General features: G+C 44.4%; 2 protein-coding genes across 5 annotated transcripts in view; one reads left to right on the forward strand and one right to left on the reverse strand.

Annotated features, from left to right (window-relative positions):
• The window catches only part of ADAM17 (ADAM metallopeptidase domain 17), a 70,962-nt gene extending 68,595 nt beyond the window's left edge, over positions 1 to 2,367 (forward strand). The window contains exon 19 of the mRNA XM_075923516.1: positions 267 to 2,367. Within this exon, the coding sequence (XP_075779631.1) occupies positions 267 to 617 (351 nt within the window). The 3' untranslated portion in view covers positions 618 to 2,367. The remainder of the gene's footprint in view (positions 1 to 266) is intronic.
• A 2,162-nt stretch (positions 2,368 to 4,529) lies between these two features.
• Positions 4,530 to 24,908, reverse strand: IAH1 (isoamyl acetate hydrolyzing esterase 1 (putative)). 4 transcript variants are annotated; one of them, XM_014573868.3, is made up of 6 exons: positions 24,751 to 24,801; positions 16,822 to 16,874; positions 16,199 to 16,347; positions 9,051 to 9,212; positions 6,616 to 6,737; positions 4,530 to 4,842 (listed from the first exon to the last, which is right to left on the reverse strand). In XM_014573868.3, the coding sequence occupies exons 1-6, from the start codon at positions 24,784 to 24,786 to the stop codon at positions 4,666 to 4,668; spliced, it is 699 nt and encodes a 232-aa protein (XP_014429354.1). In that variant the 5' UTR covers positions 24,787 to 24,801; the 3' UTR covers positions 4,530 to 4,665. The 4 variants fall into 4 exon arrangements, with proteins under 4 accessions (XP_014429354.1, XP_075779632.1, XP_075779633.1 ...); XM_075923517.1 differs by lacking the exon at positions 24,751 to 24,801 and adding an exon at positions 22,779 to 22,942; XM_075923518.1 differs by lacking the exon at positions 16,822 to 16,874 and having other exon boundaries at positions 24,751 to 24,908.
• Between the last annotated feature and the right edge of the window lie 234 nt (positions 24,909 to 25,142).

The raw sequence follows: 25,142 nt of genomic DNA on the forward strand, positions 1-25,142 counted from the left end.
GGTTTAGACTTCGCAAATGTAAGGTGAAACCAAAGTGTTTTGCTTTGAACTTTGTGTCCCTTTTCGTGAAGGCTGCCCAGAGTCATCAGGTTACACCTTTTCTTTATGAATTACTGTAACATTCTCCTCCCCAAGTATCCAGGACTGCAAAAGGAATGTGTTTTTTGCCTACATTCCTTGCAAAAGGGACAGTAAACAAAAGTTAAATTCCAAATTAGAAAAGTCTCCTCCTATCCCCACCTGACTGAACTACTTATGTCTTGCAGAATGTTGAGATGCTCAGTAGTATGGACTCAGCGTCTGTTCGAATTGTCAAGCCTTTTCCTACTACGCAGTCAACAAACCGACACCAGCCACTGCAGCCCATCACAGCAATGCCCGTAGTAACTGCAGCACCAAAACTGGACCACCAAAGAATGGATACTATTCAGGAGGACCCAAGTACTGATTCTCATATTGATGAAGATGGCTTTGAGAAGGACCCTTTCCCAAATAGCAGTTCAGCTGCTAAATCTTTTGAGGATCTTACAGGCCACCCTGTCACTAGGAGTGAGAAAGCATCATCTTTTAAACTACAGCGCCAAAATCGAGTGGACAGCAAAGAAACAGAATGTTAGCATCTTGCTGCCTTCTAACCTCATGACTGTGCAAAACAGATATTCATCAGTTTGACTAAAATCATTTTGTTTATATAAATACAGATAGAGATAGATAGAAATATATTTTGAGAGGGAATGGGAGACTGAGTAAATAAGGAAGTGACCTACTGCAGATGCTGGTCATGTGTATGATCTTCCTTAGTTTATTAGACAATTACATCTTTTTAAATCAAAGAAAAAAATATCCAGGCTAAAACTAGCTTATTTTGAAGTTTTTGGATTTGGTTTTCTAGTTTCTTAACCTTTACTGTTTCATTCAACCTGTGGTGTAATGTGAAATGTCCTGCTGGATATTAGGTTGTGTATATTAGCATTTTTATAATTCAACTTTTTTTGTAGTTGAAACAACACAAATAGACAAAATGTTTTTGGTTGTTTTTTAAAAAACAAACTAATGAGTGTTCTGTGTAGATTAGATCATGTAGCAATTTAGGTACCCCAAACAATATAAAATTTGTTTTCAAACAGATCAGAGCAGTGAGATAGGTACAAAGTGTGTTTTAAACAGCGTCTGATAAATACAATGAAGTGAGAGGTGTTCAGAGTTGCACTGGATTTTAGTTCTCAAACTTCCTTTACAATCAGTGGAAGCCACACAGTATAATATATTGAAAGTGTTCCTGGACTCTGAGATCTGAATTTAATCAATCATACAACTTTTTTTTTTTACATTTTATAACCCACACTGTGGAAAAATAGCTTTTGTAAGTCTTCCCATTTTTGTAATTTCTTCGCATTTCTTAAAATTTAATTAATTGTAGACCTCTGTCTGGGGGAGTTGGAAGAAAAGCACAACTGCTTATGTTGAAAGGACAGCCAATTTAGGTTTTGACCTAATTAGTTTAGGGTTTGATCTTCACAGTGGTTATTTCAGTGTGAAGTGGTTTCTCTGAGTTTTTTTTTTATAGATATAATACTGTTGCCAAGACATCTTAAAAGAAAAGCCACTCATAAGACCCGCATTAAAATTGTTATGAGCACTTGCTGTAGTAGCAGTTTGTTGAAAATACTATTCTGCGTGGCACAGATATTGATGAGTAACAGTGATTAAGTTCAGTTCATTTCTAAACGCTGTTAAAAATTAAGGTTTGCCAAATCTGAAAGGACAAAATTAATAAGTAAAACAGTTTCCAAGAGGGTATTATAATAATGTAATATAAAAAGCCCATAACTTAATGGAGTGGTGCCCCTTTAAGTTGATAAGCTTTATTTCCAAAGGCAGAGATGTGAATAGTATAATCTGTTTTCTATGAACTACATGAAAGTTATTTTTGTCTGTATTAAAAGATGGACTGCCATAGCAGAAACATAGGGCAACTATTTACTGCTTGGGTCCTTCAGAAAGATCTTAACTCTTCATCTATCTTACTCCATAATGTAACTTTGATTTATGTAAACTTCGTTTAAAGCGGTTCTGCAGCTGTTTTAAATGTCCACTAGACTGTGTTTATCAGCCAGGAGAGCTTAGCTATGGAAAATTATATTTTTAAAATTTGATTGCAGTTAACCAAACCTGTGACACAAGAATTGTGTGTTTCCAAGGATACTTGTTACACTAATACTTGAACTTGTGCCTTACGGTATTCATATCTAGTTAATCATTATTTTAGTTACTCTGGTTTTTGGATTTGATATGTAGCCATGAAATTTGTTTGTGGAGTTAAATTTAACTTCCATTATAATGTAATAATAAAAGTTTTTTATAGGATGATTGTTTCATTGAAACTAAGACTTGCCAGTTCTCACAAATAGGATTTCTACTTAAAACACTGTTTCTTGGTCAGAATAATTGGTAAGCCTCAAAATGTCATGCTCCAAACATGATGCACATAGCTCCATTCCTTTAGCACAAAACCAGTAGATGGTTCTTATTTTTGTAGTGTATTTCTTACTACCTTCTCTTGTGTAAAAAGCTCCATAACTTCTGTGACCTAATTCATTTATGCTTGTAAATTACAGCAGTGGGATGAAATTCTTATGCTGTGGAAACTGTACTTAAAAAATTGTAATGATGATAAACTCAGGGCTGTGTTAGGCTGTGCATGTCTTCCAGATAGTAATCAGTTGCCTTGACAACAAGTCCCTTACAGCCCAACAATTGAGACATCTGATCTGAGTATATAATGGGATGGATCTGTTTTGTTATGATTTTGCAGTTATTGCTTGAATTTTAGGCATCTTTAAATAACACTTAAAATACATAACAGCTTGGCCCTGTTTCTGTAAATCCACAATGCACTTTCAAGAGTATCTCTTGATGCTCTTTTCTCTCTGCCCTACGTGATGGTGCCCAGTTGGAATTCCATGCTGACAAGGGCAGGCTGGACTACTTCTGGAGGAGGATTTGATCATTCACTCAATTACTGGTGGTTTTGGAATCCCTTCATTAGGGATGTGGAATCACCTTAATCCAGAATTTCCAGGGCTGTGGCCCAAAAATGGGTTGCAACACAGTCCTGGGTGGTCTGCCATGGGCAGAATGATTGTAAGGGGAGGACTAGCCAAACTGTCTATGGTGGCAGGCAGCAGTGGCTTCTGCCCAGGGCTAGAAAAGCCCAACACTACTGGTAGCTGGCAGAGGGTAAAATGGAGCTGCCAGGCAGTGGAGTGTTTATGGCCATTCCCACCCTCTGCTGCTGCGACTATCAGAGAGGGTTGCAGTGAGTGGGGTGAGCCTGGAACTGGAGTCCCTGTCCAATGGTGGCAATGTTGCCAGCCTGCAAGTTCCCTCCCTTTCCCAGAGGGGGTGCATAGCCTATGGGATGCCCCTGGACTGGAGAATGTCAGTGAGTGGCAGCTGCTGGTTCCAGGCCCCCTGCTAAAAGCAACCCTGTATAGCACAGAAGTAAGGGAAGCATGTAAGTACATAGTGTACCACTCTTGTTTTTGTGTGGCTGCTGGCAGTGATACTACTTTCATATCTGGGTGCCTAGACACCAGATGCTGCTCTCCAGCCACAGTGATTAAACAGAGTGGGATGGGCGAGGGGAGTAAAACCCTGAATGGGTGCTCAAGGCAAATGGGAATGGGAGGGCTGCAAGGTCCTTGAGCAATTGAGGGAGGGGAGAGCCCAGGGAGATAGTAGCAGCTGGGCCAAAGGAGAAATAGTATGATTGCAGCTGCACAAGTGGGCCTCGGAAAAGTTTGAGCACTGCTCCCTTAAGTAATGACCATCTTTTTATTGCTGAGTAGCAGTTCAGGTAGGCAATTTGATTAACTAACACTAGGGTGTTATGATAGAATGCACAAGCTATAACAAGATGTGTACAGTGTAGGAAGTTTAATTTCTGACCTAAATCCCTTCAGTTACACCAGGGGTCTAAAGCAGTGACCAGGTAAAGTACTTTTTTATGTTCAAATGGCTTCATGTGTATCTTTGCTATGAGACAAATCCTTAAGCTCCCCTTGCGGATATATTATTTTTGCTGTTTAACTTGTGCTGCAAGTTAGGATTTAAAATTCTTCAACAGTAGGAGTAGGACTGTTTAGTATTGATACTTTTAGCCATGATGAATGCTACTTCACAACCTCAAGAAGTGACAGCTTGTGGAAAACTTTGCCAGGCAGTAGATGCTGATGCTCTATGATCTGAAATGTTTAGACTCTCAGGACCAAAAGAACACAATTCAATGTTGTCTTTTCAAAGCTGAGTGAGGTTTTTGACGGTCCTTGTGCATGTTTTGCATGCTCTAATATTGAAAGTTTCTAAAATCTTTGTTAGCCGTTACAATGTTGAGCCCAGAATTGGATTGAGTTGATAAAGGTTGGAAATTTACAGTTGAAATCAACTATCCAACAGAGTTTTATAGGGAACAGCTTAATACAGTGTAATTGAAAAAATGGTATTAACCTATTCACAAAACACCAGGGAAAGGTATAAATGTAACTTTATTTTTCCATAAAACATAACATTTGAGACAGAATATCTTTTCTCTAAGAAAAATAGTATTTTGCTGGATGCACATTTTCTCTTGTCTGTCAACAGACCTGGTCAATATGTGACTGCTTAGAATTTCCTACAAAGGCTAACTTCAGGATTCAGAGGGTCTACATCACGCCAATAAGGAAGCAGAATAGGTAATGCAGAAATCTTCTTTTCCAACAGGGGCCAAAGCTGAGCAGCTAAAAAATTATTTCCTACTACTGATAAATGAAGTCCATCTGATAGATAGGAAGAGAAGTCCTATGGGGGAGGAAAGGGGTGTTAATTCAAAAAACAAATAAAGGCTATCTTCATCATGCTGCATGATAAGCTCTAGACACCAAATATAATCAATCTCTGTTCTAAACTTGAAAGATTATAAAATAGAAAGACAGGTAAAATGTACTGCATTCCTTATGCCACTGATACCCATAAGAAAACTATCAACTGAATTAGGGTTCTGAAAATATTTTTATCTACTCTTTGTCTAGAAAGACCCACTTTACCGTAACTCAAATTACCTGCTGTGGCCAAGTTTTTCAAAAGAGTTCAAATGTGATTAAAGTACAGGTTCAAAAAAGCTCAGGAAATAGAAAGCTGAGCTCTTGAAAATCTGCCTATAAGTGTCAGAACAAAAGCTGCTAGGTATAAATCTGCCCTAAATAGAGCTACTGGTGATGGTCAGCAGTTGCACTTCAGGAAGGCTACTCATGCAAATATTTTTGCAAAGTACAGTATGGGGTGCAACAACTATCTGACTTAACAATGGACGTTCCAGTGAGGTGAGATACCAATTTATATTTAAAACAGCCATCTATTATGTCCTGTTCTGAACCCTACATTTCAGGAAAGAGGTGGACAAAGTGGAGAAGAGCAACAAAAATGATTAAAGGTCTAGAAAACATGACTGATGAAGGTAGATTGAAATACTATAATTAGGTTTATTTAGTCTGGAAAAGAGAATATTCAAAGGGGACATAGTAACAGCTTTCAAGTACCTGAGAGTTGTTACATGGAGGAGGGAGAAAAAATTGTTCTCTAACTCCTGATAGGACAAGAAGCAATTGACTTAAATTACCACAAGGGAGGTTTAGGATGGACATTAGGAAAAACTTAACAGTCTAGATGGTTAAGCACTGGAATAAATTGCCTAGGGAGATTGTGGGATCTCCATAATTAGAGATTTTTAAGAGCAAGTTAGATGAGTATCTGTTAGGAATGGTCAAGAGTGTAGAGGATTGGATTTGATGACCTTGCTAGTTTTCTTCCAATTCTACAATTAGATAAATACAGTACCCAGCTGTATTTGAACAACAGCCTTACATGTTTTCCTAGCCCAATATGAAATATTCTGGATTCATGTTTCCTCCCAAATAGTGTAAACTATAATACATGATTGGCAATTAAGTTCCTCCCAAAGCTCTGAAATATTGCTTGACACAAGGCATAAGAAGCACCATACTGGTTCAGACCAATGTCAGATGTTCCAGAGGGAATGAACAGAACAGGTAATCATTAAATGATCCACTGTACTCATTCCCTGAGTCTGCTTTCTTTCACATATACTGCCACTCTCCCACCAGCATGATCTGTGCGCGCTCTCACTCTCTCTCTCTTTTTATATATATATAGATAGATTTCATACCGTGCTATTACTGTGTCCCATTGATTATCCTCATTTAATGAGGCACTCTAGTTCATCCATATTATTAGACTTCTAGCATTTGTATATAAACACTTTAAAAACCTGTCACTTTTTAGCGAGCTGCCATTACATGTCATAACTAAAAGGGACTCTCTTTTCATTTGATTACTTCTGATCAGCTCTTGCTTTTATTTTATCATTTTCCATCCTCTTACTAGGCCATAGAGAATCTCCATGAATAGATTCTCCCCTAAGCGATATCTGTCCGAAATGTGCTCTTCTGCACCTGTCAGCTTTTGCTAGCTCTTAGTTTAAGAACTGTTCTACAACCTTTTAAATCAATTAAGACACTTCAGCATTTTCACAAATGTCTTTTCTGAATGCCATACCTGATTATTCTTTTGCATAAGAGTCCACAGATCAAGTACCTCAGTCCCACAGTCTCTTGCGGCTTGAACACATGTTTTGGCATATTCTCCTGTGGCAGAATTGAATCGGTTTAATTTGTCACCTGTTAGAAGTTTAAAAAAAAATTAACTGAACCAGAATACATGAATAGTCAGACTGTGTCACTACCTATTGCACATGATTTTTATTGAATGGTGAACCATTTCAAACTAACATTTGAACCTTGTAAATTTTAAAGTAAATGGGAGCTAAATCCAACCCTCTATAAGCCTTCTGTTGTAGCCTGCAGGTTTTTGAGATATTAATTTGAAAACAAACTTTGGTTTAGAAAACAGAGTTGTTGATGAGAATTAAAAGGCACTGGCACAGTTGTGTACAAACATATCTTACCACCTGCTTTGTGTTAGGCTTATCTTTAGCCTGTGCTTTTACTCCAACACCAAAGTGCATCAAATCAGCATAATTTATTTACAACTGTGAATGCTCCGATACTCCCAACATCAGAGTAAGAGATCTGAGGTCTAGTAACAAGCCTGTCTTGCATGTTCTGGGTGACACAGGACTTTTTTGCCTTAGCTTCTCATTTGTAAAATAATTTTACTAATTACTTATCTAAACAAAATGTTTTGATATTCTGGGATAAGAGTATATATAAGGTGCAAATTTATTATAAATCAGTTATGCCAGGTCAAATGCAATACTCAATTGTAAAGAAATTGACATTCCATGTGCTATGAGCACCAACTAACCAACAGTTCATATCCTCTGTTGCAATGCAGTGAAACTTTCCTATAACAATCTAACCCCTAATTGCCCACTTCATTTCAAATGACTGCCTCCAAGATGTTACCCCTTCTGCTTAAGTCTGTGCCAACGTGCATTTAGCTTAGATGCTCTCCTTTCTTCTCCAGCTCTGAAGAGCTCTGTGTAGCTCAAAAGCTTGTTCCTTCCACCAACAGAAGTTAGTTCAATAAAATGTATAACCTCCCCCACCTTCTCTCATTAAACTGAAAAGCATTTTTAGAAAATGGGACTGACTCACACCTTGTCACTAAGCCTTTACATGACACTTTTTTCAATCAGCCATCATGAATTCATCTGCTGTCAGCCTTCTCCTTATGCCCTCTAGTGCTACAGAACATCTCTGGCAGAAATCCTATGATCAATCTGACTTTTATACACAGACAAAAGGGACCACTGTGATCATCTAGTCTGACCTATACAACACAGGCCAGAACTCCCCCAAAATAATTCCTAGATCTTTTAGAAAAACATCCAAGCTTGATTTAATATTAGTAATAGGAAAGCCACACTGACCCTTGGTAAATTCTTCCAAAGGTTAGTTACTCATGGTTAAAAATTTACACCTTATTTGCTGTCTTAATTTGTCCAACAACAACTTCTAGTGATTTGATGATGTATCTTTTCACCTGTAAATAGTTAGACTGTAGTCAAGACACTTTCTAACTAGGGGTGTTAGCGGGTAACCAGTTAAATACACTTATCTTCAAAACATCCAATTTAGTCTTAGCTAACACAACTGCACTTCAGTGCTTGCAATATCCCCTAGGTATGCACTATACAAAGTCAAGGGAACAGTAGAAATACTATGGTAAGAAGAGCTAGTTATCAAAGGCAAATTCAGCTAGTTTTTTTTTTTTCTAAAGTGCAAAAACCATGGCACTGCACAGGCTGTCCAAACATACATAAGCACCTGGGGGCAATCTTTCAGCTATATCTGTTTGATCCAGATGAAGTCAGCAAAGCTATGACAGTTAACACCAATTGAGGATCAGTCTTTGATAACTAGATCTTTCTTACCACAAGGAACTAAGTAGTGATATGTCTCTGTTATAAGAGTTACTTGAACAGTACAGGAAGAAATTGATAAGACAAAGGTTTTTTCTCCTTAGACAAAGACTCGTTTTCTTGGTAGTCTCAGAACTGTACTTTTCAGAAATAAATATTGTTGCTTACTCCGATAAATGAGGAATATACTGTAACAGCAAAAAAAAAATCCAAGGTGCATCAATGCCACATTGCTATCCTCTTCACAAAAGATGTAAAAGCACACCATAGTCAGACTACAAGATCTATAATCTAATACAGGAGCCCAGAGCTTAAATATTATCAAGACTTTAAAAAGTCATTTTTATTGATATAAAAGTGCAGCTTTTTCTATGTTACATTAATGAATAGGCCTATGAAAGTGGCAGTTTTAAAATGATGTTATTAATTATCTATCAGCTGGTCCAAATGGCTATTCCAGAGATGATCAGCAGCCTCTTTCCACTGGCACACAGAATAATATGAAGTTTGGCACAAATACAGACTGAATCCTTTGTCAATCTTGACGTCAGCAACTTGGACACCCACTATTTCTTTTTAATTGCAAAACTGGTATTATTCCTTTTACCTTTGGCAATACACTCTTTTTCCCATGCTGGCTCATAGACAGGGGGTGGTGTTATCAAAATAATTTTGTCTTCAGTAATACCTAAGGACTTCAGATATCGAACCATGCTTTTTAAATTATCAGCATATTCCTTCAATGGAATGTGTTGGTTGGGATTCACATCTGTTTAAGGAAGAAACAATTTATTTTCACATAAAACTAAGATGCCTATTGTAAATTATATACAGTACCTTGTGCACACAGCATATGATTGTGCATACTTTTCTTATTCTCAATATAAAGTTCTACATGAATCATGAACTCATGAGATGTGGTGGGACAACGATACACTGCAAAATCCAAGGTATAGGAGCCAGCTAGGAAAAAATGCAAGTAAATAATTTCCTAGACATTTAAAACAATTGATGAAAAGGTGGTTTTAACAGATTAACTGCTTTTTTTAGGGCTGTTAACATGTAGTCAGCTATACGATTAACCAATAAGCTGGGCTAATCAGTTAATCTTGTTGACTACATATTCTCTCCCACCCCTCCTTGCTGGCTCTGTATGAGAGGCAGCAGGGGAAGGAGGAGCTGGCTTTAAGCAAGCTTCCCACAAGCTCTGGATCTGCCTGCCCACCCCTGTGTTGCTGCCTCTGATAGAAAGGCAGCAGCATGGAGGGTGAAGGGGGCAGACTGGAGCCTATATGTGCAGGGAGCTTGCTTGTTGGCTCCATGGATACATTTGCCCCCACCCTCCTCCCCATTCTGCCTCCTACAGAGGAAACGAGGGAGGGGCCGGCAGGAGTTGGTGTTGGAGATGAGCTGCCTTAAAAGTTGGTTCCCCCCAGCACCAGCTCTGCAGTGCTACCTGCTCTCTCCCCACGTCTCTACTAGAGGCAGCAGCGCGGGGAGGCAACAGAGGCTCAGGCTCACTGCAGACCGAGGCTGAACTGCAGCAGCCCCTGTCTGCAGGGGGTCTGAGCTCCACATGGACAGAGGTTGCTGCTGTGGGCCAGCCTCTGTCCACAGGGAGCTTGGACCTGCCCACGGACAAGGGCTGCTACACAGACAGCCCCCTGTCTGCGGGGAGTTCGGGCACCCCCTGGATAGGAGCTGCTGTCTCCCCATGCTTCTGCCTCTGTATCAGAGGCAGCAGTGCAGTGTGGCAGAGAGCCCGTCTACACGTGGAGCTGGTCTTTAAACTGGTTCCCTGGGTGGACCAGTTCCTGCCTGCCACCCCGCACTGCTGCTTCTCATACAGAAGCAGCAGCTGAGGGTAGCAGGGGGCTCCCCGGGAATGGAGCCAGGAGTGCACTGGCTACCAGTCCTGCCCCTGGGGACTATAGAATAGTTGTGTAACCAATCATATTTCATGTGGTTACACAACCATTCAATAACACAATATGTAACATCCCTACTTTTTTGTACAATTTCCTAATTGTAATCATTAGATTTTCTAAGACTCATATTTATCTTCTAGGCTTAAGGTTTAACTACATGGAGCAGCAATGAACACAACTAGGTGGGATGTGTAAGGTAGACAAATGTGTGACATACCAATTTCTCCCTGTAAACTCTATTGGTGTGCACTAAAAGTGCCCTGGTTTCAGAGAGGTAGTCGTGTTAGTCTGTATCTGCAAAATCAACAAGAAGTCCTTTGCCACAGGACTCTCCATTTTTTTTAAAAGGTTCCCTAGTATGTTTTAACATAGTACTGCTTAGAGCAGTGATCTCTAATGTTTCATGTCTAAGATCACTTTTTGAATTTAGGTGCAATCCAGGATCTATCCTGCCCCTTCTCTGAATCCTTGCCCCACTTGCACCATCCCCACCTCATTCTGTTGCTTGCTCTACTCCATCCTCACTCACTGTCACCAGGCTGGGTCAGGAGGCTGGAAGGGGATGTGGGCTGAGGGGTTTGCAGTGTGGGAGAAGTCTGAGCCTGGGGCAGTGGTTTCAGGTGCATGAAAAGATGACGGCTGCAAACTCTGGGAGAGAGCTTGGTGCAGGAATCCAGGCTGGGGCAAAGTGTTGGGGTTCGGGGGGGGGGGGGTTGAAGATTATAGAGGGCACTGGGATTAGAGAATGGCTTCCTGCTGAGTAGTACTTTCTGAAGGCAGCTCCTGATCGGCAGTGCAGTAAGGCTAAGGCAGAGTCCCTGCTTGCTCTGGCCTCAAATCACTCCTGGAAGGGGCCAATATGTCCCTCTGTCCCGGCAGCGGAGCATATGGCTGTGCATGCTGCCCCTCTATGCTGGCACCACCACCTCCCTGCAGCTTCCAGTGACCACAGTTCCCTGTTCCCAGCCAACGGGCGCTACAGGGATGGTGCCTGCTGGAAGAAGCAGCACACTAGCCAGAAACCTCTGACCCCTCTGCCCCCATGGGGCTGCAAGGCTGTACTGCCTGCTTCTGGGTGCAGTGTGGGGCAGAGGCTGGCAGGGAGCAAGCTTGCCTTAGCTGCAGCCCTGCTGTACTACCGGAAAGTCCCCAGGGTCAATTGGTCGATCACAATCGATCAGTTGGCGACCTCTGCAATAGACTTTCCTTTGTCTCTCATGGAAAATAAAATAAGTCATCAAAGTCATTGTGAAAGCTGCTCCTTCCCTAACATCCAGGAAAGGACACAGAGTAAAGGCACGAACTTCCTCTTGCCTTGCCATTCTAAGTACATAGTGTTGGAGTGCTTCATTAGTGCATTTATCCTCACAACATGCCTGAGAGGCAGGGCAGGCTGATAACTGAATTGCAGCTGGGAAGCATAGGCACAGTTAGAGCCCTACCAAATGCACAGCCATAAAAACAAAACTTATTACAGACCATGAATCTGGCCTTTTATGTGGTTTTACCCTCCACTATTCAGATTTCATAGGGGAGGCTAGCATTTCTCAAATTGGGGACCCAGACCTAAAAGGGAGCTGCTCAGGGGTCACAAGGTTATTTTATCAGACATGCATCTGACGAAGTGGGTCTTTGCCCACGAAAGCTTATGCTCCTACACTTCAGTTAGTCTATAAGGTGCCACAGGACTCCTCGTCGCTTTTTCAAGGTTATTTTAGTGGGTCAGGATCTCGCCAGCGTTACTTCTACGCTTCCTTCAGAGTTGGGTGGCTGGAGATTGGCCCAGCTCTGAGCTAGTGCCCTGCCAGCAGCAGTGCAGAAGTAAGGATGACAATATCATACTATGCCACCCTTACTTCTGTGCTGCTTCCTTCAGAGCTGGATGGCTAGAGAATGGTGGCTGCTGTATAAAGACCCAACTCTGCAGGCAGCAGTACAGAAGTAACCATGGCCATACCATATCATGTCATCCTTACTTAATTACTACTGGCAGTGGTAATGTCTCCAGAGCTGGGCTCCAGCCAGCTGCCCAGTGTTGAAGGTAGCACCACTGCCAACAGCCGCACAGAAGTAAGGGGAGCAGTATTGCAACGTCCCCTACAATAACTTTGCGACACCCTCTCCCAACTCCTTTTTGGGTCAAGACCAGTGGTGGGCAATAATTTTAATGAGGGGCCACTCCAAGATATTGGCAAGTAGTCCAGGGCCACACTTCTGTGGAGGGGGTGGGCAGTCTGGGACAGAGGTTGGGTGCAGAAGGGAACTTGAGATAGGGGATTGGGATGCAGGAGGGGGTGAGAGGTCTGAGGGGGAGTTTGGGTGAAGGAGATGGCTGTGATCTGGGGCAGGCAGTATGGGTGCAGGAGAGGATTTTGGCCCAAGGGAGGGGCTTTAGGAGGGGGTACAAGGTCTGGGATGGAGTTGTGACCTGAAGAAGGGGGAAAAGGAACACAGAGGGTTTGGGTGGTGGTTTGGGGCAGGTAGTCAAAGGGGAGAGAGGTGGTGGGGTGCCAGAGGCAGGCTCTGGCTGGGAGATGCTTATCTGCAGAAACCTGAGGCAGACTCTCTCATGATCGCTCCACATGGCTCTGCTCTGGGCATAAGGGGGGGACGGGAAAGAAGGGAGAAGGTTTTCCACACTGCCCCTGCTCCCAGCAAAAATTCTCAGCTGCTATTGCTCAGAAACTGAGAGATTGGCCAGTAGGAGCTGAGATATTTTGCTGGGGAGTAAGAACAGCATGAAAAGTCTCCTTCCTCCCTCCCCAACTGTCCAGAGAGGAGAGCAGCTGCTTTTTAAAGCATGACCTGTTCTCTGCCTAAGGGTTTTGGCGAGGTGGCTGCAGGCCGGATCTGGTGGCTTGGTAGGTGGATCCGGCCTACTGGCAGCCTCTTGCCCATCCCTGCTTAAGACCCTCTACAATTACAAAATAGTGACATTTCAGACTGAAATAGCTGAAATCATGAAATGTATGGATTGAATGGACTGAATTGGGTAAGGCCCTAGCTATAGTAAGTGATGTGTCCAATGAAGTCTATGGCTGAGCTGGGAACTGAGTCCAAGTCTCTTGAGTTCAGTGTCTAACCCATTGAGACCAAACAGAGAATGACACATTAATGTGGTTTAGAAATCACAAACCCACAGTGTGTACTTCTGCTCAATATAGACAAGCCCTGAAAAAATGGATTTTTCAATATTTATAGAAAAATATATCACAAATATGAACAAAAACATTTTAAACAAATTTCAAATCATATGCATACTTCCATTCAGTACAAGTAGTGAAGTTATGTTGAGAAGTTTAGGCGTGATGTTAACCACTCTTTATATGCGTCAACAATAAGGTACCAAAATAAATAAATACAGGCAGTCCCCGAGTTACGCGGATCCGACTTATGTTGGATCCGCAGTTACGAACGGGGCTTTTCTCGCCCCGAAGGACGGGAGCGGTGGGACGCCCAGATGCGCCGCGGTCCGCCGCCCCCGTCCTCCGGGGCGAGAAAAGCTGCTCCCCGTCTCCGTGGTCTGCAGGGAGACGGGGAGCAAAGCCTTGGAGCATGCCGGCAGCGGGACAGCCTGGGCGCGCTTGAGCTGTCCCCCTGCGGGCGTGCTCCGCGGCTTTGCTCCCCGTCTCCCGACCAGCAGACCAGGAAGATGGGGAGCAAAGCCTCGGAGCACGCCCACAGTGGGACAGCCGCGGTGCACCTGGGCTGTCCCGCTGCGGGCGTGCTCCGCGGCTTTGCTCCCCGTCTCCCTGGTCTGACCAGCATGTCCCGCTGCCCGCGTGCTCTGCGGCTTTTCTCCGCGTCTCCCAGGTCAGCAGACCAGAGAGATGGAGCAAAGCCGTGGAGGACTTGGGCGGTCCCGCCACCCCCGTATCCCTGGTCTGCTGGGGGAGGGGTGCAGCTAGTGCCCCCCCCAGCAGACCAGGCTTTTCTTGCCTACCCCTGGGGTAGAGCAGCTGGGGGCTGCCGGGTTGGTCCCGCAGCGCCACTCCGAACCAACCCGGCAGCACCCCAGCTGCTCTGCCCCAGGCGTCCTGATTCAGCCGCTGCTGGTCAGTTTCAGCAGCGGCTGAATCAGGATGCCTAGGGCAGAGCAGCTGGGGTGCTGCCGGGTTGCTCCAGTAGCGCCGAGGAGCCGCGCTACTGGAGCAACTCAGCAGCACCCCAGCTGCTCTGCCCCAGGCGTCCCCAAGTCAGCCGCTGCTGAAACTGACCAGCGGCTGACTACAGGAAGCCCGAGGCAGAGTTGCTCTGCCCCAGGCTTCCTGGAATCAGCCGCTGATCAGTTTCAGCAGCAGATGACTTGGGGATGCCTGGGTTTCTTAAGTTGAATCTGTATGTAAGTCAGAACTGGCGTCCTGATTCAGCCGCATTTGAAACTGATCAGTTTCAGCAGCGGCTGACGCCAGTTCCGACTTACATACAGATTCAACTTAAGAACAAACCTACAGTCCCTATCTTGTACGTAACCCGGGGACTGCCTGTACATAAATACATAAAAATATATAAATACACACATACATACACACTAAAATAAGGGTGAAAATATAAGAATGTTATGTGCAGACAGAATATAATAGCCCACAGTAATTTATTGTTGCTAAAAGTCTGTGGATCCTACAGAGAACTAGTCCCACTGTTGACTTTATAATTATCATCAGAATATTTCTTAGTACACATTTCTTTAACAGAGCCTGGAAGGCATTCTGCTGTTCCTTTTCTCACACTGTGACTACATTTTCTATCAGTCAGATATTACTAAGCTATTTTTGAAAGAATAAATGGCAGTAAGGCACCCAACTCCAGATGAAAGTCCAAGAGAGTTGTTACATGCTTAACAGTCATTTGTGCCTTTTTGAAAATATCTTCCATAGACTCACATGTTCCTTACCTCAATTCACTTTTGCTTTTGGGAAAGTAAAATGAAAACATGCATGTTCCATTTAAACATTGCTCTGGGATGGAGCTGGGGGTGAGAGGTTCAGTATGAAAACTGCCCTGGGCGGAGAGGACTATGTCAGCTCTCTTTCACTGCAAAAGCCTGTGGGTAGGTAAGAAGTGCCTCTCCGTGGCTGCTGCATTTCCAGTGGACACAGGCAGGGGAGGGATGCAGGTCCCCTGGCTGAGGCAGGTCCAGATTCATCTGCCCCCTGCACTCCCCAGCCGGAGTGAGGAATGCAGAAAACTGTGCACTTCCCCTTTGTCAGGGACTGAGGGGAAATAGCCATGTTCCTGTATGAATCTGGGGGAGGGTGTATGTGTGTGTGTGGGAGCTTCAGCCTCCTCCCCACAAAGGGCACCTGGGAGGTGGGAGGCTTGGAGTTGGGGCATTCCTGGATGGGGGAGGAGGGCACCCCCCAACCATCCCCTTTCATCTGCCTGGTGATTCTGTTTCTTTTCTGTATGGTTGTATGAAAAGCAATCCCATTCTAAGCACATCCCATTTTCCTGGCATAACCAAACACTTACTTTGCTTTAAGTAATGCGAAAAAGGTGTATAATGAATCTGGTGATCCTAGCTCTTATTATTTAAGAGGAGGTCTTCAACAAAGAGACTCTCTCAAATTTGTAGTATATTTATCCAAAGAAAGAGCAACAAAAATAAAAGTACACATGAAATTTAGATGATTAATGGTAGACTACTTCAGTGAACTTTTTTTTTTAATCAAGAGTGCACTGTTAAACAAGAACTGACAGAGCAGCACCAGAAGAAAATATTAACTCCCTTATGTCCCACTCTGGTAATCGCTATCCAACATATTATATTTTTTAAAACTTGTTTTAAGACAACAATCGAGAGAGGAAAAAATGAAAATTAACTTACCTTTTAAAGCACTGTCATTAGCACCAAAGAAGATAGTAACTGCAATAGTATTTTCAGCATCAGAACTTTTGCTGATCAATCTGGGAAGAATTATGTTAGCCCATCTGGTATTGTAGCCTGACAGTCCACGATTTAAAACATCACATTTTCTGAAATGAACACAAATAACATGAAGAAAAAATCCCTGTCAAAGATCAAAACTTTAGAAATTTAAAAATATTAAATCTGGATACCTGCCTTAAAGCTCTCTATCCCTCTAAAAGCAACTAGATTACATAGTGGAGAGTAGGATAATTCAATATGTGTAGTGTATGTATAAAGTATGTGTGTGATGCTTAAGTCTAAATATATAGGTTCTAATCCTGCAATCTGATTTTCATGGGCACAAAGATCTGTGTGAATACAGAATCAGGGCAATAATTACTCAACCTCTGTAGTAGCCTTTAATAAGAAATAATACATATTGAGGAGAAAGTATTGAGACATTCCCTATTATCCTTTTAAAAAATAAATACTGATTTTTTTTTCTAAAAAAATTGGAAAATCATTTATTGCAGGAAAGCTGGTTGGCCTTCTTTCATCCTAAACATTTCATTTAAAACACAAACTTGGACATGTCTCACCTGACTAGTTTCTGAGCAAGCAATACTCCCCAACCATTGTCCTGAAAGGAAAACTAAATGAAAGGGACATAGTTTAGATATTAACTAAAACATATTTAGGATTACAAATTAGCATTTCACCTGTCACTCTACTTCTTCCCTGCATTTTTTATTGTCTTTTCTCCTCACCCATCAAATTTAACTGGCCTTTGTTTTTACATGACCTTTCATCTTCTGAAGGGTAGGCCATTAGTGTGTCCTTAATGCTTCTGTCCAATCCCCAAACATTTTTATTGCATTAGGAAACAGTACACATTAGGAGAACGGCACATGCTCCTGTCAAAACTATCACTGATTTCAGTCTGTGGGCCTAAGAACGGTGTAGCATCAAGGCCTACATAGGTAAATCAACTAAGTATGTTACAAGTGACTTATTGATGCCAAAGACAACTTCTGATTATTTCTAAATGTAGCTTTAATTGCAGAACATATGCATCTGTTACCTAATACTTAAAGGAATACAACTATAAACTGTATTTTAAAAAGATTCCATAACTGTTACCAAACCTCTGTACCTTTTATTAATGACTTTGCATTTGTCTATAAAATCTTTTTATATAATGCTAATTTTAATTAACAAACAGTAGTTACCAACTGATAACACAGCCAAACTGAACACAAGTAGACAGCCATTACTCATAAAGAATCAATCACTAATCTAATCAGTTTGTGTACACAGTGGGTTGCATTAAATGTAATTCTTATATGTGCATTGTGTTCAGCTTACACGTACAGAGCTAGGTTGCCATTTAGACCATATTGATCCGGCAGCTAGGTCAGTTAAAATGTACTGTTTGGGGACTCTCTTTCTGCTCTCAATCATATTTTTCCTGACTGAGACATTGTCAGGTTACTCAGTTAACTACTTCCAGCAAGCGAATTTACAGAACTGCTGCAAATCAGGGCCAAATCCACTTACATCATACCACCAAGTATGTAGATTCTAAAATTCTTTCTCTAATGAAGAGAAACTCAATGGGTAAAGTAATGACCAAGTGCTGATTTCTGAACTCAGATAAATGTGCCCACACCCAGTATCTGAGAGTAGAAAGCAACTTTGACTTCCTGTTTTCCCCTATTAGTTGACAACCAAAATAGAGAGTTAGGTTTTATAAAGCAGTTCTCACAAGAGAATCCAGGATGGAAAGTTATATAATTGAAGACTGAAGAATAAAAGCACGGAAGATATACATAATCATTAGCCACATCTACTGAAGTTCTAGCTCCAACTAGGATATTAAGGACTAGTCGACTATCTGATAAGCAAATGCTTATCAGATAGTTGCATCGACTAGTCGATCCCCCTTCCCCCTGCTGCCTCTATCAGATAGAGGCAGCAAAGAAGGTCAGGGAAGGGGGTACTTCAAAGCGGCAGCACTGCACAAAGTCCATACCGAGCTTTGTGCGGTGCTGCCGCTTTGAAACACATTTCAAAGCAGCGCTGCAAAGAGCTGACCCAAGGCTCCTTGGAGCACTGCCTCTTTAAGGGGCAGTGCCGCATGGAGCCCAGGGCCAGCTATGTGCAGCACTACCCCTCTGAAACACAGAAGTGGCATTTCAAAGGGGCAATGCTGCACAGTTGATCCCTGGCTCAGCTGTGTGGCACTGCCCCTTTGAAACACCACCTCGGTGATTCAAAGTGGCAGTGCCGCACAGCTGACCTCGGGTTCTGTGCGGTGCTGTCCCTTTGAAACACTGCCACAGCGTTTCAAAGAGACGGTGCTGTTTTGAAACACCGAGGCGGCATTTCAAACCCCTGCCGCATGGAGCCTGGGTTCAGCTGGGGAATCCCCTCTGAGTCCCCTGTTGATCCCGGGCTCCATGCGGGTGCTTCCGCTTTGAAATGCACAAGAGCCCCCGCTGGGGACTCTTGTGCATTTCAGACACAAGCCTCTGTACAGCCCGGAATCAGCGGGACTTCCTGCCGGCCCTGGGCTGCACGCAGAGTTGTGCAGTTCAAAGGAGGAATTAGACTAGTCGAGTAGTTGATGGAAATTCCATTGACTACTCGACTAGAAAATTACTCGATACTTAACATCCTTAGCTCCAACATGTAACCTATGGCAATTCTTACAGAAAAGAATTTCCCCTAGTGCCCTGAAAATTCCACCAGCAGTGAAATACTCTGCTCAAGGCAACGCAGAGGCGCTTTTTTGGGGAGCCACAACTACAATATTTCAAATGATACCAGATTAGATCACACTTCCCCTTCAATTACATATCCTCATACATAAGAATGGCCATACTGGGTCAGAGCAACGGTCCATCCAGCCCAGAACCCTGTCTTCCAACAGTGGCCAATACCAGCTGCCCCAGAGGGAGGGGACACACCAGATAATCCTCACGTGATCCCTTCCCTGTCACCCACCTCCAGACAAACACAGGCTAAGGATACCATTTCTACTCATCCAGGTTAATAGCCATTGATGGACCTAACCTCCATGAATCTATCTAGCTATTTTTTGAACCCTGTTAAAAGTCCTAGCCTTCACTACATTCTCTGGCAAGGAGTTCAACAGGTTGACTATGCGCTGAGTGAAGAAAATCTTCCTTTTGTTTGTTTTAAACCTGCTACCTATTAATTTCATTTGGTGACCCTTAGTTCTTATTGTGGGAATAAGTAAATAACTTTTCTGTATTCACTCTTTTCACACCCATTATGATTTTATAGACCTCTATCATATCCCCCCTTAATCTCTTCTTTTCTAAGATGAAAAGTCCAAGTCTTTTTAATTTCTCTTCATATAGGACTGATTCCAAATCCCTAATAATTTTTGTTTCCCTTTTCTGAACCTTTTCTGATATGTATCATTTTTCACTTTTAAGATAAAAACCATCTTAATCAATGGCAGCTGCTCTAACACAGCCCAGGCCAATGCTTAACAAATGCTTGGTGCTCACTGAAAATTCAAACTAGAATAAAAACTGGGTGGCCAAGCATTTCTTAGAGATGCACTTTTAATCTGACAAACCACTTACAGTTGCTAGCAGTGATTCTGTAGATAAAATCAGAGTTTTACATTGGCACTACGAGCACCTAATCTCAGGACACACAAGGCAAATAATCTCCTTGGTCTAGTCTGCTGGTATTCAAAAACTGCTATATTTCCTAGTTAAAGACAAGTGGTACAGAGAGCTTGTGGGCAATCTAGGTTAGTGAGTGGGACACGAGTGGCCCTCCTTTATCTCAATGGGCCGCGAGAGTGTTGTAACCAAGACGGTCTCCCAGGACAGGGTAGTTTTGCTAACTGCACTTGCATACTTAGAACTGGAAGGGTGTGCCAAGTGAATAGTAGTAGTCATTTAATTGGATGCAAAGGGAGCATGTGGCTTTTACACTGTTGATGTGTGCAATCAACACACGTCTCACTTCCCATGTCCTTGCTTTATATGCATGGCACTTTAGCAATACTGGTACAAAAACAGGGACATGCATGACAACCAGCAGAATCTAGCAACCCCCTGCACGAACAATGTAAAACAAAATGTCTTGTCGGTGGCCTGATGTGGCCCTTGGTCTGAAGACTGACAACCACTATTGTGGCCTCTGAAAACTATGCCAGGCACAAAAGACATGGAAATAGACATGAGCACACCTGTTATACACAACGTACTCTAGGAAAAATGAGCATGACGAGTTTAAGCATGGCCACAAGGATGCAGGGAAGTATATATGGCACATTAGGTAAGAATAGAGCTGGATTTCTAATTAGGCACATCAGGTAAGAATAGAGCTGGATTTCTAATTAGGCACATCAGGCATGTACCTAGGGGCATCAAAGTTAAAAGTGGGCTAAAAGTTTCATTTTTGTAATGGAAAACACAAAGGTCAGCTGTAGGCAGGGATGGGGGAGGACTGAAGATGCTGTGCCTAAGGGCATTAGAAATGCATGGAGCCACTAGTTGTGTATGGAACACAGACCCAAGGTGCAGGAGGCTACTGGATGTGTATATGGGGCTTATATATGGGACACATGGACATCAGGTATATGGGGCCACATATGGGCTGCTCCATTAGCTGCATTGGGGTGGGGGTCTGGGTTACAGACACAAAATGCATGAAGTCTTTAAGTTAGGGGTGTGTGGATTATAGACATGAGGTGCAAGAAGCCATCAGGTGAGGGGGAGTGGGACACAGACACGAGGTATAGGACAGGATGCCACTGGGTGAAGGATATCACAATGTACAGGAGGCCCATGAGTGTGCAGGGTATGGGACAGGATGCCACTGAATGAGGGGGGCTATGGGATACAGACACACAGGCTACATCTACACTGGCATGATTTTCCGGAAAGGCTTTTAACTGAAAACTTTTCCGTTAAAAGCATTTTCGGAAAAGCGCGTCTAGATTGGCAGGACGCTTTTCCGGAAAAGCGTCCTGCCAATCTAGACGCGCTTTTCCGCAAAAAAGCCCCGATCATCATTTTCGCAATCGGGGCTTTTTTGCGGAAAACACTACTGTGCCGTTTACACTGGCCCTTTTCCGGAACAGTTTTCCGGAAAAAGACTTTTGCCCGAAAGGGAGCAGCATAGTTTTTCCGGAAAAGCACTGATGATTTTACATTAGATTGTCAGTGCTTTTCCAGAAATTCAAGCGGCCAGTGTAGACAGCTGGCAAGTTTTTCCGGAAAAGCAGCTGATTTTCCGGAATAACTTGCCAGTGTAGACACAGCCACAAAGTATAGGACAGGAGGCTATTAGGTGCTTGGGGTGGAACACAGAGATGAGGTGCAGGAGGCCACTGGGTGTGGGGTGGTGGGACACAGAAATGAAATGGCATTAGGTGTGTGTGTGTGGGGGAGGGCAGAGAGAGAAGGTGCAGGACACTGGATGCGGGGGGGTACAGAGAGGAGGTGCAGGAGGCCAGTGTGTGTGGAGGGAGGGGGCGGGGTACAGAGAGGAGGCACAGGAGGCCAGTGGGTTCAGGGGAGGGGAGCACAGAGAGGAGGCTCAGGAGGCTGGTGGGGCAGTGGGCAGGCAGAGAGAGGAAGGTCAGGAGGACACACAGAGAGGAGGCTCAGGAAGCCAGTGGGTGCAGGGTGTGTGTGCGCGCGCACAGAGAGGAGATGCAAAAAGCCAGTGGGGAGGGGTGGGGGGCAGAGAGAGGAGGTGCAGGACACTGGGTGCGGGCAAGCACAGAGAGGAGGGGCAGGAGGCAGGTGGGTGAGGGGGGGACCACAAAGAGAGGAGGTGCAGGACCACTGGGTGCGGGGTGGGGGAAAGAGAAAGGAGATGCTGGAGACCAGGGAGTGTGGGGGGGAGGGGCACAGGGAGAGGACGTGCAAGAGGACACTGAGTGTGGGACAGAGGAGGCGCAGGAGGCCAGTGGGTACGGGGGGAGGCACAGGTACCAGACACAGGCCAGTGGATGCAGGTGGGCGGCACAGAGAGGAGGTGCAGGAGGCTGGAGGGTGCGGGGGGAGGGCAAAGAGGCAGCGCAGGAGGCCAGTGGGTGCAAGGGGGGGAGGCAGTTACAAGGTGCAGAAGGCTGGTGGGAGCGTGAGGGTCACAGTTACAAGGCGCAGGAGGCTGGTGGGAGGTCACCGTTGGGGTGAGGCAGATGGGTGTGGGAGGTGGCGCCACAGTTACGAGGCGCGGGAGGCCGGTAGGAGCGGCGGGGTGGGGCAGTAACGAGGCCGGTAGGGATGGCGCGGGGGGGGGAGGGGCAGTTACGAGGCGCGGGAGGCCGGTAGGGATGGCGCGGGGGGGGTGGGGCAGTTACGAGGCGCGGGAGGCCGGTGGGGTGGGGCAGTTACGAGGCGCGGGAGGCCAGCGACCGCCGGATACAGGACGCGGGGGACCCGGCTATGGAGCTTGTGCGAGCCGCGGCGCGGGGGGGGGCCGGCCCGGCGAGCGGAGGGTCAGTGCCTGGGAGCTCCCCGGGGGCGGCAGGAACGGGCGGGCGGGGCCCCGCTACCTCGGTGATGGAGTCTCCGAGCAGCACAACGCGGGGCCAGGGCAGCGCCGCCGCCATTGCAGCCGCCCGCGGGAGCCAGCCGGACATCCGGGCACGCCTCGCCTCGCCTCACCGCCCTGCCGGCTCTGGCGCCCGTCCGGGCCTCCAGCCGGGGGCCGCTGCCGTCAGGCTCCCCCGCCCCATGGTGGTGCCTGAGCAGCTGCTCTATGGAGACGCTGGGTCCAGGGCCCGCCCCATGCCCCGGCCCCGGGGTACAAGAAATTCTTCATCCTGCACTTTAGAGGGGTAGCGAGTTAGTCTGTAACAGGAAACACTTAGAAAGCAACAAATAGACCAGCAGCACTGTAAAGACCAACACAACATGTAGATGGTATTGAGAGTTCAGCTCGAAGAATAAATAAGGGAAGAAGGGATTGGGAGGAGGGAGAGGAGAAGGAAAAAATTGAAGAGAAAGAAAAAAAGACAGTGATCTGGATTTCCAACACTCCAGTCATATGGAGTGGGCTGTGCCCAGGAAAGCTCATGATACCATCTACATGTTTTGTTAGTCTTTAAAGCACTACTAGACTATTTCTTGTTTAAGTTTTTCATCCTACACTGTCAGTGTGAGGTGCCAGCTGCTGTGTCAGACTCTAAATCTTCAGGGTTATGCCCTGCTATGCAAAGTGCATAAACTCATCCCCCACTTGATAGCAACAGCCCATATATTTTCCTTCTAGGAGACATACACATCCCCACAACCTGCTTGGGCTACAGAACACACAGCAGAAACATCAAATAGTCATCTACAAAGAAGAGGTTCTTGCCATTTCGATGCCAAAGCCTATGATCATCTACTTTGATATCCTGTAGTACATATTCATGTAGTACAGTGCCTACACCTAACACTAACGGCAGTTTAATGCAAGCATTTAGTAAAAGTTATTTAGTTACATTCCCTACACCATTTTGGATCTCAACTGTTTATTTCCTCTCCCTAATTAAAGTATTTCTTCTCTTGGGAAATTCTAAGGAAGTCTTAGAGAAGACCACAATCAGGAACAGTAAATCATTGATTGAAGATTGAGATTTGGAAATGTTTTTCTAATTTGACAGAAGCAGCTGTGTTAAAAATTAAAAAGCATTCTATGAACCAGTCTGAAAATCAATGTATTGAAATACTCAAACAAATGATTAAATATAAAAGGATAATTTCACATACTTCAGTTCATTCTTAATTTCTCTTGTTCATGAACAGCATTCTACCCAAAAACAATTATCTTCTTTTTCCATTGAATAAACTGTGATTTCCTCTTAAGTTTTTATGAACCATAAAACAGCATGACTCAAACATATGTTTGTTGCTCAAGATAGAAGTGTTATTCAGGCTGTCAACATAGCTCATGGGAAGTTAACTTTTTGCTGACTATGCAGTAGTCAATATTAACCCTGCCACAGACTCTATATTAAAAAAATCAGTGACTTTAATACTACATTGATGGGCTTTATAGAAAAATTATAGATGGTAAAAAAGGAGCGTAAAAATAGATTATAATCTGGTGAGAAATATTATCTAAACATTTTAATGCACAACAGACATTGTATCTGAAATCCTTTACAGTATCATTAAACTAAAATATTTCAAAGAGGATTTCTTTTTAACAAAATGTTAAAAGCACTTATCAATCTTTATGAAGATTTTTTTTTATCTTTCTCTCATTAGTTGGGAGAGGTAGAACCTGAACCCCGCTTGCTCTGGGTTCCTTGCACCACCTCTCCATTTTTGTTGAAAAAACAAAATAAGTCCCTCCTCTCCCCCAGAGCCAGGCACCCCCAACCTAATGCCTCTTCCTCCCTCCCAGAGCCAGGCACTCCCAGCCCAATGCCTCCCACAACCTAATACCTCCCCTCTCCCCCAGAGCCAGGCCCTCCCAACCTAATACCTTCCCTCCTCCCCTACAGCCAGGCACTCCCAGTGCCCCCAACCTAATACCTGGATCCAGGAGTGTCCGTTACCACTGCCACACATTGATTCCTCAGGCGCACTAGGGTGGCATGAGCACAGCTGCCAGCTGTGAGTGTGTGCTGGGCGCAGAGTGGCCCGGCTGGCTGTAAGTGTGTGTGCACAGCGCCCAGTGCAGAGCGGCTCGGCCAGCTGTGAGCACGTGCTCGGTGCTGTGCGCAGAGTGGCCCCAGCCATGAGCAATCGCTGCAGCACAGAGCAGCCCAGCCAGCTGTGATCTGCACTCGGCCACGTGCTCCGAGCAGCCAGTGGGCTGCACTTTATTCCTTTCTAAAAATGTACTGGTGGGCCGCAAAACATTTTGATCAGGCCACATGCGGACCTCCAAGTGCCAGTTTGACATGCCTGATTTAGAAAGTATT

Source organism: Pelodiscus sinensis, chromosome 3 (genome assembly GCF_049634645.1).
Source record: "Pelodiscus sinensis isolate JC-2024 chromosome 3, ASM4963464v1, whole genome shotgun sequence".
Lineage (NCBI taxonomy): Eukaryota > Metazoa > Chordata > Testudines > Trionychidae > Pelodiscus > Pelodiscus sinensis.